The sequence below is a fragment of the Sciurus vulgaris genome (assembly GCF_902686455.1).
Source record: "Sciurus vulgaris genome assembly, chromosome: 6".
Classification (NCBI taxonomy): Eukaryota; Metazoa; Chordata; class Mammalia; order Rodentia; family Sciuridae; genus Sciurus; species Sciurus vulgaris.
Genome location: NC_136466.1, coordinates 143,212,365 through 143,229,608, shown reverse-complemented (window position 1 = coordinate 143,229,608; position 17,244 = coordinate 143,212,365). Strand labels below are relative to the sequence as shown.

General features: G+C 39.3%; 1 protein-coding gene across 1 annotated transcript in view; it reads right to left on the bottom strand.

Moving 5' to 3' along the window:
• Window positions 1–17,244, bottom strand: part of ADAMTS12 (ADAM metallopeptidase with thrombospondin type 1 motif 12) — a 329,970-nt gene that overhangs the window by 93,385 nt on the left and 219,341 nt on the right. The window contains exons 10-13 of the mRNA XM_079144478.1: window positions 15,765–15,857; window positions 14,301–14,446; window positions 11,264–11,433; window positions 5,963–6,096 (exon numbers count right to left, since the gene is read on the bottom strand). Coding sequence (XP_079000604.1) covers window positions 5,963–6,096; window positions 11,264–11,433; window positions 14,301–14,446; window positions 15,765–15,857 — 543 coding nt within the window. The remainder of the gene's footprint in view (window positions 1–5,962; window positions 6,097–11,263; window positions 11,434–14,300; window positions 14,447–15,764; window positions 15,858–17,244) is intronic.

The following is a 17,244-nucleotide window of genomic DNA, read 5'->3' as shown; positions in this document are numbered from 1 at the left end:
TCTGTCAAGAGGGCCACAACAGAATGGTCTTTCTGTCTTCTGTGGAATCAGGGACGACTCTGCTACTGCTGCCAAATGTGGATTATGACTTCAACTTGGCTCTTCTCTGATGGACAGGCCCCAAAATGGGGAGTGGATAAGTGATATTAATTCATATGAATTCCCTCTCTCTCTCTCTCTCTCTCTCTCTCTCTCTCTCTCCTTAGTAGCTAACATTGTTTCATTTTGCAATTCTCAAGGGATTGAACTGAAATACCAACCAGCACCATGACTTAATCCACCTGGAATGTTACCTTTTCTTTCTAAGTTCCTTGGCAAAGATAGACACTAAAGGGATGCCTGCTCTATGGTGAGATTTATTCCCAGCCAATGAAACGTCACGGGTGAAAACAGGTCAGAGCTATGCCTAGTTGGAAGAAACAGGTAAATGATACTGACACTTAAGGAATGGGCAGTAGTGCAAGGCTTTTATCACCACATTTTTTTCAGAGTTGGTACTTGTCCTAGATTAAACTGCATCCTCCAAAGAGATATGTTGAAGTCCTTACTCTGGTACCTGTGAATGTGATCTTATTTGGAGGCAGGATCTTTGCAGATATAATCAATTAAGGTACTAGATGATTATTACTAGGAAGTCATACTGAATTAGGGTGATTCTAAATCAAATAACTGGTGTCCGGTTAGAGAGATTTGGAGACAGAGACACATGGAGGGAATATGGACATTGTAAAGACAAAGAAAGGTATAAGCTGGAGTGATATAACTACAAGTCAGGAATGCCAAAGGTTGTCGGAAACCACAGAAGCTAGGACAATTCAAGGAAGAATGTCTCCCTGAAGCCTTCAGTGCAAAGATGGCCCTGCTGATGACTTAATTTCAGACTCCCCGCTTCCAGAACTGTGAGAGACAACACATTTCTTATGTGTCTGTCTATTTGTGGTAATTTGCTATGGCAGCCCTAGGGAACTAGTACCATGTTATTTTTCCCACTTAAGACAGGGAAACTCATTTAGAGAGGGGAGGTGGTTTCCCCAAAGTCATATTCAAAACACTACGTCACCTGTCACCTTCCTGCTTAGCTGTGATGAACCACAATTCCATAAAGGCAGCACCAACCTCCTCTGTCCCCTACTGCATCCCCTCCTCTCCCTTGTCCCCTACTGCATCTATGGCTGTTCCCAGACACACTGGCCTAACCTAACCCTTCTGTGCATCTCTCGCTGGATCTCTTCAAGTGTACGTCCACCATCCTCTCTGATAGTTTGCACTGGACCAGCTTGTTGGCTTAGGATCAGACTTCCTTAACAGGACTCCCATAGCACAAGAAATAAAAGCAAAAATCAACAACTGGGATAGATTCAAACTAAAAAGCTTTCTCTCAGCAAAGGAAACTATCAGCAATGTGAAGAGAGAGCCTACAGAGTGGGAGAATGTCTTTGCCACTCATACTTCAGATAGAGTGCTAATTTCCAGAATCTATAAAGAACTCAAAAAACTCTACACCAAGAATACAAATAATCCAACCAACAAATGGGCTAAGGAAATGAACAGACACTTCACAGAAGAAGATGTACAAGCAATCAACAGATATATGAAAAAATGTTCATCATCTCTAGTGATAAGAGAAATGCAAATCAAAACTACCCTAAGATTTCATCTCACCCCAATTAGAATGGCGATTATCAAGAATACAAGCAACAATAGGTGTTGGAGAGGATGTAGGGAAAAAGGTACACTCATACATTGCTGGTGGGGTTGCAAATTAGTGCAGCCACTCTGGAAAGCAGTATGGAGATTCCTCAGAAAGCTTGGAATAGAACCACCATTTGACCCAGCTATCCCACTCCTTGGCCTATACCCAAAGGACTTAAAGTCAGCATACTACAGAGATACAGTCACATCAATGTTCATTGCTGCTCAATTCACTATAGCCAGATTGTGGAACCAACCTAGATGCCCTTCAGTTGATGAATGGAAAAGAAACTGTGGCATATATATACAATGAAATATTACTCTGCCATGAAGAATGATAAAATTGTGGCATTTGCAGGCAAATGGATGAAATTGGAGGATATCATGCTAAGTGAGATAAGCCAATCTCAAAAAACTAAAGGACGAATGATCTCGCTGATAAGCAGCTGAGGACATATAATGGGGGGTAGGAGGGGTTAGCATTAGGGTTAGGGTTAGGTTTAGGGTTAGGGTTAGGGATAAGGAGGGTGGTAAGAATGGTGGAAGGAAGGACTGTATAGAGGGAAAAGAGGGGTGGGAGGGGTGGGGGGGAAAGGGAAAAAATAACAGAATGAATCAAACAATATTGCCCTATGTAAATTTATGATTTTTAATAAAAAAAGGGCTTTTTAGCAAATGTATAAGGTACTTGAAAAAAACGGTCACTAATCCAGATATAATCTGCCTTCACATATCCAAAGAAAGGATTCTGAAGTTGGGAAAATTGATCACAGAATCTGAGCCAGATTCTAAATACTTCATCTGTTTTTCTTCTGAAGGATTGTCTGTCATTCACTCTTTTAAAAATGATACGTATTAGAGCCTATGTATCACAGCTAAATGTTGAAGCTGTAGAGATGAAAGAAAAATCTGCCTCATGCTCTCAAGAAGCACATAAAATAGAGTGAGAAAAGGGGTAGGAGAACAGGTAGTCCTGGAGCATGAGGAGTCCATGCTGGAAAGGTGCACAGGGCCAAGGCTGAATCGTTAAGAATAAGTTGACAGAAGAGTAAGAAGCATTTCATACAAAGAAGATGGCAAGAGCAAAGATGCACACCTGTACACAGTGGAGAACATCTGCGGACTTGGAAGACAGGACTGGGGTACAGGGAAAGGAAGGTGGATGAGAATAAGCTGATACCATGAAAGGAGTAATCATGAGCCACAGCTGTCATGTTGTCATGTTATGGAGCTTGGACTTCCTGTAGAAGGTCCTTGATAACTGCCTATGGATTTCAAGCAGGGTCATAATAATTACAAATATGTTTCAGAAGGTCAAAGTCTGAGAGGAGAGCTGGAGATGTAGTTCAGTGGTAGAGTACGTACTTAGCATGAACAAGGCCCAGGGTTCAAACCCCAGTCTGTAAAGGAAAGCAGATTGGAGTGGAAATGAGGAATGAGGTATGAATTTAATTAAGGAATGTTAAAACTGAAGTAACTCTTCAGTCTTCATTCAATCTGAACAGTCTCTGGAAGGATGGAGAAAAGGAGCTAACTTGGGATGGGTAGGAAGACTGCCAGGTAAGGTTAAGGGCTTATCTGGGATTGAAGATACTGGCTTTGTAAGAACACAAATTCAAAAGGCTTAACTTTCATTTTAAGATGTGCACAGCAGGCTGATGATAAGATTTAACAAGGGTGTGGTTGAATTGATCCAGAACCAGGGGCATGGGGTTAAGAGATCGATGGAAGGATAAAGTGAAGTCTAGGAATCAGATGATGTGATGGACCAGGACAGCTGGGTTGTTCACAGGGAAATTGAGGCCAGGATAAGCTGACTGGAAGAAAAGGAGTTGAAGTTAAAGAACTGATTTCCAGGAGGAAGAGGAGAGAGAGCTGGAAGAGGAGCAGGTGGCTTGAGACAGTAGGTAGTGGAGTGGGATTTCGGAACTGAGTGGGGGAGGGTGGAACATCTGTTCACATCTCTGAAAGTTTATTCCATGTAAAACTTGTGGTTATAATAGTAGACATTCTGAAGATCACAGTTTAAATTTGTGTCTCTGATAAGCAAACTTTGAAGTTGGGGACTTGTTAAAATAAATCATAGAGGAGGACAGTGAGTTACCTCCAGGACAGATTCAGTTCTAATCAGGTCTTGGTAAATTCCATTTATAGTAGGTCTGAAAATCTGACATACCAACATGTTTGTAGGTATCATAATTTCAACATAGACAGCTGAATACATTAATGTATGCAAACATATTTTCATATTCATGAAGAAGACATTAGAAACATTATATACATTTTTTTTTCCTGAAGACATGTCTTTTTATATTTCAATACATGGTCAATTCTCCTCAAGGGAAAAATAAAAACCTGAAATAAATGAACAAGGAGGTCAAAGTCTTTTTGACAACTCCTACTAAGAAGGAACAAGGAGACGAACGAGGCTGAAAATACTTACAACCTGGATATTGGGAAGATTAACTGTATCTATATGATTCAGTATATTTGATTTGACATCATTTGGAGATTTAAACACTTAATTCAGTGTGGTATACAGAGAAAGTGGACAGGTTTAGCTTCTACAGTGCTTCAACTGGATCTAAGAAAAAGGAAGGCAAACTGAGAGAATTTGCCTTAGTCTATTAAGTTCATTTAATTGGTTTTAGTAGAGATTCCCAAAACCCCTTACATTTTGTTCAAAGCATTGGTTTTCTAATGCAAGCTAAAGATGCTGTCTCTATATATGAAGGATTACTTGGATCTGAAAGATAATTTTAGTATCACTTTAATCTCTCAATGTCTATCGTTCTAATTCATAGCTAGGTATGCAACTCACTTGAGGATATTTTAAAATATCAATGCCTAGGCCCCAAGTCCCAAAGATTCTGAATTAATAGCTTGGACATGTAGCTCAGAAATTAGTAATTTTTAAAAGTTCCCCAGGTGATTCCAAGATATAACCAGAATGGAGAGCCACTGCTTTAGACAGGGTGGGGCTACTTGACTCTGAATTATCTGATAATGCTCTTCTCTCACTCTCAGAAACAGACCTAACTCAAAATATATTAATTTGGGCTCTTAGTAGCTACAATGTTATTTGTTGGTTTAAAAGAAAACCTCACCTGAGCCTTTTAAATCTGGGGTCTGGTTACAACTTGCTCTCGGCTCTGCCATGCCTGGGAGTCTTCACCATCTTGCCTTGTGTGTTTTGGTCACTACGCTAGTGAATGAAAAAGCACCTTCCAGGAGAAAGATGCTTGTTCCCAGGGTGCTGAAGATGTTGGGGAAGAGCTTCCCACAGGGGCTATTTTGTCCAGTGGAAAAAATTATGATAATTTTTTGCAAAAAACAAAATGTATTGAGTTTACCGTATGCCAGGTCTTCTATTAAGGGCTTAACCTATATAAGCTTATTTGACCTTTTTGACAACTCCTACTAAGAAGGAGCCCGATTTTGTCATAGAAAACTGAGTTTTAGAAAGATATACTGGGTTGCACAACTAATAAAATGATGGTGTTGAGTTCCTAGTCTAGAAATCCAGTGTTAAACCATTTATTAACAGTTAATTAGGTTACTGGTCTTTTAATCAAATAGAAAACAACTCTTAAATGGAGATTTACATTTGAGCATTGGATCATGAGATTTGTTTCTTTATTCTTTATTTGTTTCTTTATTTAGCCAAAACAAATTGCAAGCAATGACAAGGAATCCTTTAATGGTTTTATACTCAAAATCACTAACAAATCATATCTAAAGAATTTATAAAAAAGATGGAGTTGATTTATGATGTCAGTGTGGAAAAATTGCATAGGATCAAAAACCTGGATTATAACTGCACATTATATGATCTCTCCAAGAAGCTCAGGTTGACAATAAATTGAGATTTAAATGTTAATATGCTTTGTGAAAAGCACTACACAAACTATTATTAATTTCGCTTTTTCTCAAATTTATTGCTCCTAAAATAACCCACGCTGCCTTTTCCTAATAATTCCTCTTTTAATTTGGTTCTTCCACTTGACTCTGCTCAAAACTTAAAATAGCACCCTAGTGAAGATCAACAAATCAAGAAATAAAAGGGAGAGAGCAGGAGGGAAAAAATCCACTCGGGTCAAAACTTAACAGTAATGAACACCAGGAAGTCTGCCTTCTTGTGTCTCCGACCATATATAAAAACTAGGCCATGTATAAATGCCAAGAAAGCATACGCTTACAATATCTGACTTTCTGGATTTAAGAGATCATGATTTTGTAAAGTTGTAGATTAAGGAAACATACCCAATACCTTACATATGCCATTAATACAGACATTTCTGCTGTTGCCACCTTCAAAGCAAGGGGTACCATCGATGACAGCATCCAGCATTCTCTCGGAAAACTGGCCATCTATGGGTCGGCAGTAGAGCTCACAAGGACGTGCTAGAGTGAGAGAAAGATTAGGTTAGCCTTGTAGCTCAATGTCCTTCCCCCAGGAAACAAAACTGTAAAAGTTATACAAACAACTAAAAGCAAAATCTCTGAACACTGAGACTCTGGATGAACTCGAGGTTACACATGTGTAAGAGCTTGAAAGAGAAAGTAAAAAACAAATAATGAATGTCAACCTGTTCTATGTCACGTGTAGTGGTAAGTTGTCTGAGAAGGTGGGTTTGGTCAAAATGAGTTGAAGAGATCACTGGACAAAGTGCCAAGGGAAAGGGTCAGAAGACTGAGGATAAACTGGAGCACTCCTTTCATGCCAGTGTGATTACCCTGTCATTGCCCAAACTGGAACACCAAGATGGAGTCACCTGGGAGCACTTCTCCCAGCAAAGAGACCATCCGGCCAGATGTTGAATCCAAAGAATTACTTCATTAAGACTTTGATGCAAGCTTCAGAATTCAGATTCAGGAAAGAGTTTTAAAAATTATCCATTTCAAAACTGCTGGAAAGGATCAGGACTAGGGACACCAGAATAATGAAGTTCCTATGTTTCTCTTAGCTTTGTGAATTATTGCTGTTTGCTCCACTCCAAGGAATACAACTATCCAGAGACTAGTCTTGTTAGTATAGTGAATTCAAAGGAATTTGGCTTGTTAAATTAATAGCCGATATATTATTTGAACATTATTTCCCAGATTTTGTTTTGCTTTTCAGTGGTTATCTCATTTTAACCATCACAACTGCCCTGTGCAGTTAGTCGTTTTATTACCAATTTCATAGATGAAAAAATTTAGCTGTAGAGATACTAAAATCTTCCCAAGCTCTCCCAATATGATTGGCAGATTAAACCACCATTGTGCTTTAGTTTCAGATCCCACACTACAAATCCCTAATGTACAGACACAACATTTTCTTTAATAAAAACAAATGTCTTTGATGGGATCTTTAAACTGACCACTCTCCACATTATTAGGCAATGCTGAATGACAACATGAATATACATAGCAAATTAGGTAGCACACAATTGGACGGCTGTGTTTTAATTCAGAATATTCTCATGGGGAAAGTACTAGACTGAAGTATTTACTTCTACAGAAGACAGATTTAAACATTTTACTTCATGGCTTCCTTTGAGAAGGTAACTTAATCTTTCTATGACTAGTTTCCTCATCTAAAAAATGGAGGTAATAATATTGGCCTTGGAGGGAAATTGCGAGAAACAAGAAAGAGATTTATGTCAAATACTCAGCATTGTTCTGTATACAGTAGGTGCTCAACAAACGGCAGCTTTGTTTTTATCTCCACATCATTAACTTGAGGAATTCTAAAGGTAGCCTTGGTGTTCTGTGCTTCTGTCTTTCCAGTCTTCTCAAATAGTCAAAAGACTCACAACCCTGGCTCAATTCTTACTCCAACCCAAACAAAAACAAAACAACTTCCTGAAATACTCTCTTTCCCTTCAGATTACTCCATATGTCATTATTAGTCAATTCGGCACTCAATTTATATTTTGTTTTACAATCTTCTAAATAACTGGTAACCTGCTAGTTTAGCACAAAAAATTCTAGATCTTGCTCTGATAGAAGATGATTCCATAACTTTCTTTTACTATGATATGGACCTCATTCAAAGATGTTTCAGTTGTACAATAACTACTGTGTCCTCTCTGGTCTATGAGTCCAAGCATTTGATTTTACAGACTCCTCAGTCAAACCATAATGTCCTCAAGGATGCTCAAGTCATTTGAGCATTGATTAGCTACTACCAGACAGCACAGTCTGAGAAGGGAGAGTCATAATACACATGATGAGGACTTGAAAGCTCAGGAGAGGCAGAAAGAAGCACAGAAATTCTCCGGAGAGTGTTAGATTTAGATCCAGGGAGATTCAAATCCAACCCCAACTATTTAACCTTGCCCAAGACTTCCAACTGTCTACACTGCACAAGGGACTGTTGGAAGGTATGTGACTGTTACTGTTCATCTCTCCCAGTGATTACTAGCAGAACATTACTCCCAGAAGAGGCTCTTAGTCCATCTTTATGAATTAACTGATGTGACAATGATCAACAGTAATATGGAGAAAATTCTGGATCAAGCAGCAAAGAGATTTTTTTACATCTTGAGAGATTATCAACTCAGGCAGTCAAAAAATGGACCCTAACCTTAATGATAGAAGTCAAGGACTTTGGTGGTGACAATGAAATGCTTATCTGGAGACAAGTGGACAAATCATTAATGGAATGCCCTGTGGGCCCTGAAAGTGTGATGCAAATCTAGTGCTATGATCTTGCTCAGAGAGGCAAGAAAGATGCAGGATCCTCAAAGAAGGTTTTATTCTTGTACAAACAAAAACCTCATGTTAATAGTAACCTCTGGTGCAATATAGTGCGACAGTAAGAATTCATTTTTATTTCATTCTATTATGTACAACTGCATTTTTATAAGACACATGTATTCCTTTTAAACATGTTGTAGCCTGGAAACAAGAAAACTGGAGTAGTCTTCTTTCCCTGTGATAATGATGACATATCTTCATGAAGAGTGTCCATTCCTTAACTGTTCCTCCAGCATGGGCCTAGTACCTCCCTCCTTTAAGGTTAAACAGGTTTAAAAATGTATGCTGCGCATAAGAAGCACAAATGTCTATTGAAAATAAGTGCAGTGGCCTACAGAGTCTCAGCGCTATCCAGCAAATCACCTTTGTGTTAACAACAGGACATAGGCCCATGGCTGACTCCCGGAAAGCACAGCTGTGCCTAAGGCCAGAGAGAAACTTATGCTTGAAAAAGGCATTGAAAAGTCAAGGTTCTGGGCTACGTAAGCATGTTGTAAGTTGAGCCTTAAGCCCTGCTTCCCAAGACTCCTCCTTCTCTGGCCTCTATCTTTCACGGTGAGGAAACTCTGCAGGTATTATTAGGTTGGTCTGTGACACAGGGTTCTGCAGAAGGAGCTAAGGGTGGCAAGTAATTCTCAGTGACCATCATGGGCATCAGAGATTCTGTCTCAGATATCAACCTCACAGATTGGAGCATTTCTATAGCTTTGAATATTTTTGTTGTCTCACTCTGTTTACCTGCTGCAACAAGACACATCCTTTTGTCTGGGTTATGAGGTGGTTTGATTTTTTTTTTTTTTTATCCCTCTAGTTTTCAAGAGATTTCATGTCCATTATAATTCAGCAAAGTGAAAGCACTAAAATCAATTTACTGGTAAACTCTCACCCTCACACTGTGTAATTAATCCTTTCAAAGGAGGCTCAGATAACTGAATGAACTCAATCAATCGAAGGTTGTATTTTCAATTCTGCTGAAACAGGATGGCTCAACACTTTCGAATAGTGGTCTTAAGAAGTGAGCATTAGAAGCAAAATATCAAACTTGCTAAGGAGGATAAAAATATGTGTTTAGTTAAGGAAGAGTTTTGATGCATTTCATAGGTGTCGGTCAAATGGTAGGTACTCAAGTTAGTAGGCAAGTCACTGTATCCAACTAATAGCACTGGAGCTGCAAGAAAATTGCCAGGATAGAGGATGGTTGTTTATACCCCAGATTGGCAGTGAACTCAGCAGATAGCAAATTAAATCAATCAATCAATCCAAAGTGAATGAAATTGATGTCTATCCTTGTAACTATCATTGCTTAGGCCCAGGGCTGGCTCTCATTCCTACAGCTATACTAGACAAAAAGGTAGGCACGTGGAAAACACTTGTAAATAAACAAAAAGCAAAGCTGAATCCAATCTTTTCTTTCTAAGTCCAGTTATACTTGAGGAGTGAACATCACACAAGTTCAACCTTACAGCTGTGACAGGGAGGGACCCAAAATAAGGACCTGTTATACCACAAGGGAGGCTACCTATTTTAGTCATGGAAGACTACTTATTCAGGGTCCTTAAGACCACTGATCCAAATGCTCTACTTTGACTCAACGAAATAGAGAATGTGCAAGATACACGTATCGATAGTACCAACTGAAAGCATCATTAGTATAAAATTCATGTGAATACACACATGAATTTTCCTGTATTCAGATGCCTGGATTAGGAACCTCACTGCACCAGTAACCAAATGCCAACTGCCATAAAATACGAATGATGTTAAACAATTGGGGACAAGGACTAGCTGTGACCTTGACAACCAATAGGCATCAGGATATTTGGGCGACCCACAATAGGCAAAGACCCACAATCTTCCAAAGTTATTGACAACATTGTTATTCTAAAAAGCCCAAAGGTGTTATTCTCCAGCCCATGACTCGTGTGTCTTATCACACTAGACTTTCAGGAACTTAAAAAATTATAAAAAATTTTGATTAGGTAATTTTTACCACCTTGCCTCAAATCTCCTTAGACTCAGAAAGCCTTTCTTGTTTTATTTCCCACTCAAATCACAACAAAGAGCACTGATAAGATGCCTTCTGATGACAGTCTACAGCTAGAAAACATCGATTCTTCTTCATTTTCTGGAAAGTGTGCAATGGTTCTCACAGGAAGTTTTGCAAACACTGCTGTTAAGTTCTCGGTTAGGTCCCTATTCCCTGGTGCGCATCCTTTAGACCTTCACTTTTACTTTTGACTTGTCTCATACTGTTCTGTGCCTATGAAGTACTGGTTCCTGGCCCAGGGCTGGCTCTCTCTCATTTCTAATGAAGTCATTTCTGCTATCTTGCCTTTCTTTGTGCTAGTTTCTTCCCACTCGGAGTGACTCTATTTTGAATGCCTTCCCTTTCTCTTCTTTCAGTAGAAAGATTACTCATGCTAAGAATCATCAACTATTTCCTTGGGAGCCTTCTTCAAAATTACTCCAAACCTACAATGACCTTCTGTTCTAAATTTCTACTGAAACCACAGTCAGTTTCACATGCCTGTCAATGAGCCATTAGTAGCTGAATGCCCATGTGCTCCATGTGGGAGCTCAGTGGCACCTCAGCTGCTTTGAAGTGCATCACTGTGTTTGACAATCGTCTTGTTCATCTCCCACAGAGCAGAACTGGACATATTGAGCCTCCACCATTTACTGACAACTTCACCAGGCCAGTGTTTCCATCTTCTAAAACACAAACTCCTGATGGTACATATCTCTTTGTTCAACTTAGAGGACATCACAGAAACCCTGAAACACAAATGTGACCCAAGACTTGAGATACGCTGTTACAGTCCCTTACCTGAATTAAAAACTGGAAACCAATGGTAGAATTCATTCTTGTAGGGAACGGTGTCAAATTCACTGCATTGCATCTGCCGAAATGTTGGTGCATCTGGGCGACAGGGGTGGACGTTGCACAAGCGATATCGTTTTCTTTCTCCAGTGCAGTATTTTCCTCCAAACTTTGGTCTACAAGTGAACAGTCAAGCTGTTCTTTTAATTTCCCAAAAGGTCAATATTATCCTTTAAAACTTCCCCTGCCATCTGACCGTGCTCATTCCTGGACAAACTGTGTCTCTTTCTGCCCTAAAACCCACCTTTTAAAATCCTTCCAATTTTACAAGTTGTGTGTGTGTGGGTTGCTCAACAGAATTTCAGTGCTAAGTATATAGCTGCCTGATTTGAAATAGTTTGTGGGTCTTTTTCACCAGTGTACCCCCAAATGAAAACATGCAGCAAAAGGATACATCATTTTTCTTTCCAAAATCTGTTCCTTCTCTATTTAGGGAGTCAACAGTGGTCAGAGTTCAGAATCATTCATCCTTTGCCTTCCATGGACAATAGTCAATCAATTTTTTTTTCTATTTTCATCGATTGTATTTGTTTCCTCCTCCTCAACCCCACAGTTACCAAACAAGCTGGACTCTCATCTCCACTTACACCTTCCCTTTCCTCACTTTCTTCTCAATCAATCCACTATACACACTACTATCTGGAAAAAAATTTACACCATTTTAATTATCCCGACTTCCTGTTAAAAAACAGTCAATGGCACCTAATAACCTCAGAATCAAGTCCAATCTTTTGAGCTTGATTCTCCAGGCCCTTGTGAACCTGTCTTAACTCCCTTGAACAACTTTATTTCCCACATTCTCCTTCTTTTGTATACTGCTCCAATGGTACCAGCTACCTTATTTATTATTTTTTCCCTGTGCCTCTGGATAGAATTCCTTTCTCTTAAGTCTTTCCATGTTTACCTCCTTCCCATGCTTTAGGGACCAATTAAATTCACCTCTATCATGAAACCTTCCTGGATTCCAACCAGAAGTAATCTCTGTCTCCTCTCTTCAACAACAGCTCATGTATGTACTTTAAAGATAGTGTTTTCTTTTTTTTTTTTTTTTTACCAAATCCAAGTTCTATGTTCTATAAGGTATTCAAATAGTACCTTGTGTATAGTTATGTTTTTAATAAGCATTTAGTAAATAGATGCATTCATTTTACTTTAGAATACATTCCCAAATTTTAAATTTCCTTTTCTCTACACTCAAGAGCATGTCAATCCCCCCATCAGGATCACTCAAAAGAGAAGAAGGGAGTATCGTGGAATTGCTTCCAGAGAAGTAGAGGAAACATGTATCCTTCCAGAAGGCTGAGGTGATCCACATATACCTTCCTGCCTCCAGTTTGCCGTCTCTGAATGAGAAGTTGTGACTACTTTTGTAGTGTAGCAAAACAGGAGCTGGAATCTGTCTTCACCTTTTAGTAGTTAGATGAATCTGAACAAGTTATTTTATTTATCTGAACCTGTTTTGTGTGTGTGTGTGTGTGTGTGTGTGTGTGTGTGTGTGTGTGTGAAATGAGCATGAAACTTTTTATCTCACAAGTTGAAAAGACTGAGTGAGACAATACACAGAAAGGGGCTCAAATAGAGCTACTCTATCACAGAGTAAGAAGTCAGTAAATGAAAGCATTTTTCAGTTACTGTGAATAATAACCAATCAGTATGTTTATGCTCCCATGTACTCAACACCATGCTTGGGGATGAGAGGGCAGGAAAGAGGGTTGAGTCATGTTCTACGCTTCCTGGAAATATACGATTTTGTTAAAAAAAAAACCTGTCTATAAAGTTAGATAATTTAAGGTAGCAACTATGTATACCTGACTATAAGTGTGATGGGGGTTTTAATGAAAGGGGTGTTTCTGGAGAATATTCTCAGGAAAAGGCAGTCCAGATGAAACCATGATAAAGGTGCATAAAACTTGGAAATCTTCCCAGAGTGTCCAGTATAGTGGCAGAGTCAAGATTTGGACCTTTGTTTGACTTAATCCATAGCCCATGCTCTTATCCATGGTCCTGTACAGGTTGACCATGCAGTCTGCAGGACAGAGGCCTGGAAGACTCATCAAGTTCCTGCTGTGGTTACCATTCTTATGAGACTCTGCTGTATTTAGCTCCTTCTCAATGTTCATGGGATTTTCTACATCACTCTCCCCACTTTTCTGAAAGTGACTTAATCTGTTCCTTGCACATACTTAGTTTTTGTCCTCATTCATGAACAATGGTCTGCAACCATTCTAGGCAATACAGAAATGAGAGATACACCCATTTCTCAATGCTGAGATTGGTATCCTTATGTGTGGAACAATATCCAGCACTCATTACCCTCAAGCAGGGTAACTGGACCCTAGTGCAGATGGACAAGATGAGGGACAAGAAGGTGAGGTGTCAGGCTGCTGCTGTGGAAGGAGGGAGGGAGGGCGAGGCCTGGAGTTTAACGCAAGAGAAATGAAGCAATTTGATTACAAATAGAAAATGGCTGGTGAAAGAATTTCTATGGAATACTTAACAGGCTACTATGAAACTATAAAGTTTATTTTTTTTATAAAATAATGTTCGCCAATGTGCTCACCTATTTTATTACTTATCTAAGAGAAAAATAACATTTTAATAAAACTGCACATTCATTATGATTGAAAGAAAGCTACAATTCTGTCATTAATCTAATCTCTTGCTCATAGAGTGGAGTTATCTAGAAGGATTTAATTGCATAATCTCCTAGAGGCTGCCTCACAAATTGTGCCTTGAAAAGAAATTTGCTTTATTTCTCCAAATGACAGAGTTAGCTTACTTATCTAAGTGTTATTGAGAATCAACTGCCAAACCAAAACAGAATCACTCTCTTTTCACTCCTTGTGACTCTTCAGGCCCCTTTTGTCTTTGAAAACCCATTTATTTCCCTGGGGAGGCTTGGAGTCACTGAAGTCATGCCATTCCAGACTGGCATCCAGTACTTGTGGAAGGCAGAGAAGGAGGGGGATCTGGCCAGGCTTACTCAGGGTTGTTGCAGAGCCTTTCTGCACTCTGGGCTCCAGCCCCACAGGTTCTGGAACAGTGGGACCAGGGTGACCAGCGACCCCAGCCTCCAGGGATGCTCTCTGGTTTCTTCCCCACTGTGATGCACTTGCCAGCCATGCACCACTGCAAAGGAAAGAGCAGGAGATGCACGTGTCAGGAAGGACCTCAGCAAGTTGAGCCCAGAACCCTAGAAGTCTACACCCAATCCTCCCAGAGCAAGTAGGCTTCTTACAGTCACACTTCAGAGCAAATGAAGAAAGGCTTATGAGTTTTCCCAGAGTCTTGCGTTTTAAAATCAGTTTCAGGAATGGAAAGGTGCCTTTTCACAGTCAATGCAAGAGTGCTACTCAAAGACTGCTTGGCAGATTGCATGCAAGAATGTAAACCAACAAACCACTTCCTCTATGGAGAAATTACCATGAAAAGCATGTCAATCAGTATGCTAGTGACATAGTTGTTGAATTGATTTACTTTCTGGTGCAGGCCCTAACAGTTCATGATTGGCACTACAGGTAGCACTTTGTTACAGCTTCTGTGGGTATTTATACCTGCAGCAAGACTCTCTCGAACATGAAAGTTTACTTCATTACCCAAAACACAAGTTGTTAGGAAGTACTTTCTTAAATCAAGGGTTAAAAAAAGCTGCTGCACTCTAGCCATTGTTTGCAGTTCTAACCTTTCAAGTGACTCAGAAAATATCTACTCTCTCCCTCTTCAAGGCAATCTTTGCACAACAATCAGTTTAGGAGAATGAACACATAAAAATTAAAACGAAAGGAAATGCAGCTTGGTTGTTAGTAATGGCCACATTTTTGGAGGATTGGGACATATTCTATCTGTTGGACTCTTTTTTCCTCATTCTTTCTGGTCACTGTGCATTTTGATCAGGTTCCATTATCTCAGTGATGGGTCACACTCAAGCTGCATGAAGGTACCCACTAAACTCCTAAGCCCTAAGCCCATATTAGACCCAAGTGGTTGGCTTGAGTAGCAGAGATTACCCTATTCTCAGGCAGCCTGAAGGGTATCAAATGTTTTCCAAGTTCCTGTATGTATATGACCTTCCTGCTTAGTAAAGTGGGCAGAACTTCAGGAAAAGCAGCCATGTCAGGTAATGTGAAAGATGATTATAAGTTGACCAAATCTGACATTTTTTGGAAAGAAAAATCCACTGGCATGTCCTTTCCAATCTTCCGTTTGGAGGGGGGAAATGTGAAAATGAAGAATGGTTGATAATAAGCCAGCAGATGATGTTGACCAAACTCCACAGAGGTTTATCAGGGAAAGATGGGACAGAATCCTTTCCCCTGGCTGATCTATGTGACCTCCACTCACTGTTCTCCAAAGAGAGCCTCACCCCTCCAGGGTCTTCTCCCCAGCTCCTTCCAAGAACTCAATGCCCCCCGCCTTCCCACCTTCCTTCCTCAGCCTCACACATCACCTTCTTCTCACCACATCTTGTCCCATCTGCAGCAGCATCCAGTTTAGAACGACAAAAGCCTTTTACGGAGCACCACAGTGTCTGACAAACATTCTGGAAAACAAATGTGAGATGGAACTTTTTTGATATTTTCAAAATCTGCACAACAGCATTTCCATAATTGTGGCAAAATACACACGCTCACAATAAATGCCACTGTTGCTTGTGGATAAGAATTAATGAAAGCAACCATTAGAGTCTCAGTCCAAACTGTACTTAGTCTTTATCATGGTCTGCAGACCCCACTAGGCAATATGGAAATGAGAGGTAAAGCCCATTTCTTAAGAGTTGAGACTATTCTTCTATATGTTTGGGACAATATCTAGCACTCTACCTTGGGCGGAGTAACTGATGATCTCTTCCATTACAGGCAAATCCAAGTATTGGTAGCTGGAGTGGTTATAACTTGAGCCACTCACTGAAAGAAATGGAAACTATCCCACTCAGAACCCTTCAGTTTGTTTACTTATTACCCAAAAATAATCAGTTTGATTTAGCTTTTAGGGAGGAACCTGCATGTTCTCTGTCATTTCTACTCTTGAAAGAATGACAAAAGATGGATAGGTGGCTTATGTGTTATCTAAAATGGTTCAGCTACTTCTCTATCTACCTTTTAGGTTTTTTTCTATCTTCCCATCTCCTCTCATTCTATTCACTTTTGTAATCTACATTGAATAGTTTTTTTCAACATTAGATTTCAGACTTTAAACAATTTTAGAAAATTCTCAGTTTTCACCTATCCTGCTTTTGCTTCTCCTCCTGTAATCCACAGATGCTGTTGATAAAGTTTCCTATCCTGCCCTTCTTGTGTAAACTTCATCTCCATTTTTTCTCTCTTAATTTTATTGTATTTGAAATTTGAAGAACTTTCCTCTCTGACCACTTGCCTCTGAGAAACACTCAAGCAGAAGGGGAAGTAATCTTCTCAGCTTTGAATATCAGTGAACTGATTTTCTCTTCAATTGTATCAAGTCTGCTGTTTAATCCTATTGTTGAATTTTTAAAACAATAACTGTGTTTTCACTTCTAAAAGTTACATTTTTTCTTCATATCTGCTTTAAATGTATCTTTTAAACACAATTGTTCTTTTATGTATTTATTTTATCATTCCTACTTACAACTAAAATATGAAAATTTATCGGTAATTTATTGCCTCTCTTCACTTCTAGGTTTTTTCCCTCCCTGAGGATTTCTTTTCTTACTTGTAAATTTATTATGCTTTTATAAAAGATGATATGTTGGGTGAAAGATACACAGAAACTCTGTCCAGTTTTGCAATTTCTTTGGAGTTTAAACTGTTTCAAAATGAAAATTTATAATAAAGATGGATGCTGCTACATTTTGTATTTCAGGTCTTTTAATAAAGGAAATTATTATTAGCTGCAATATGCAGGGATATGAGGTCTTTATTCATTTACCTTTTGAGTTGCTACTACGTGCC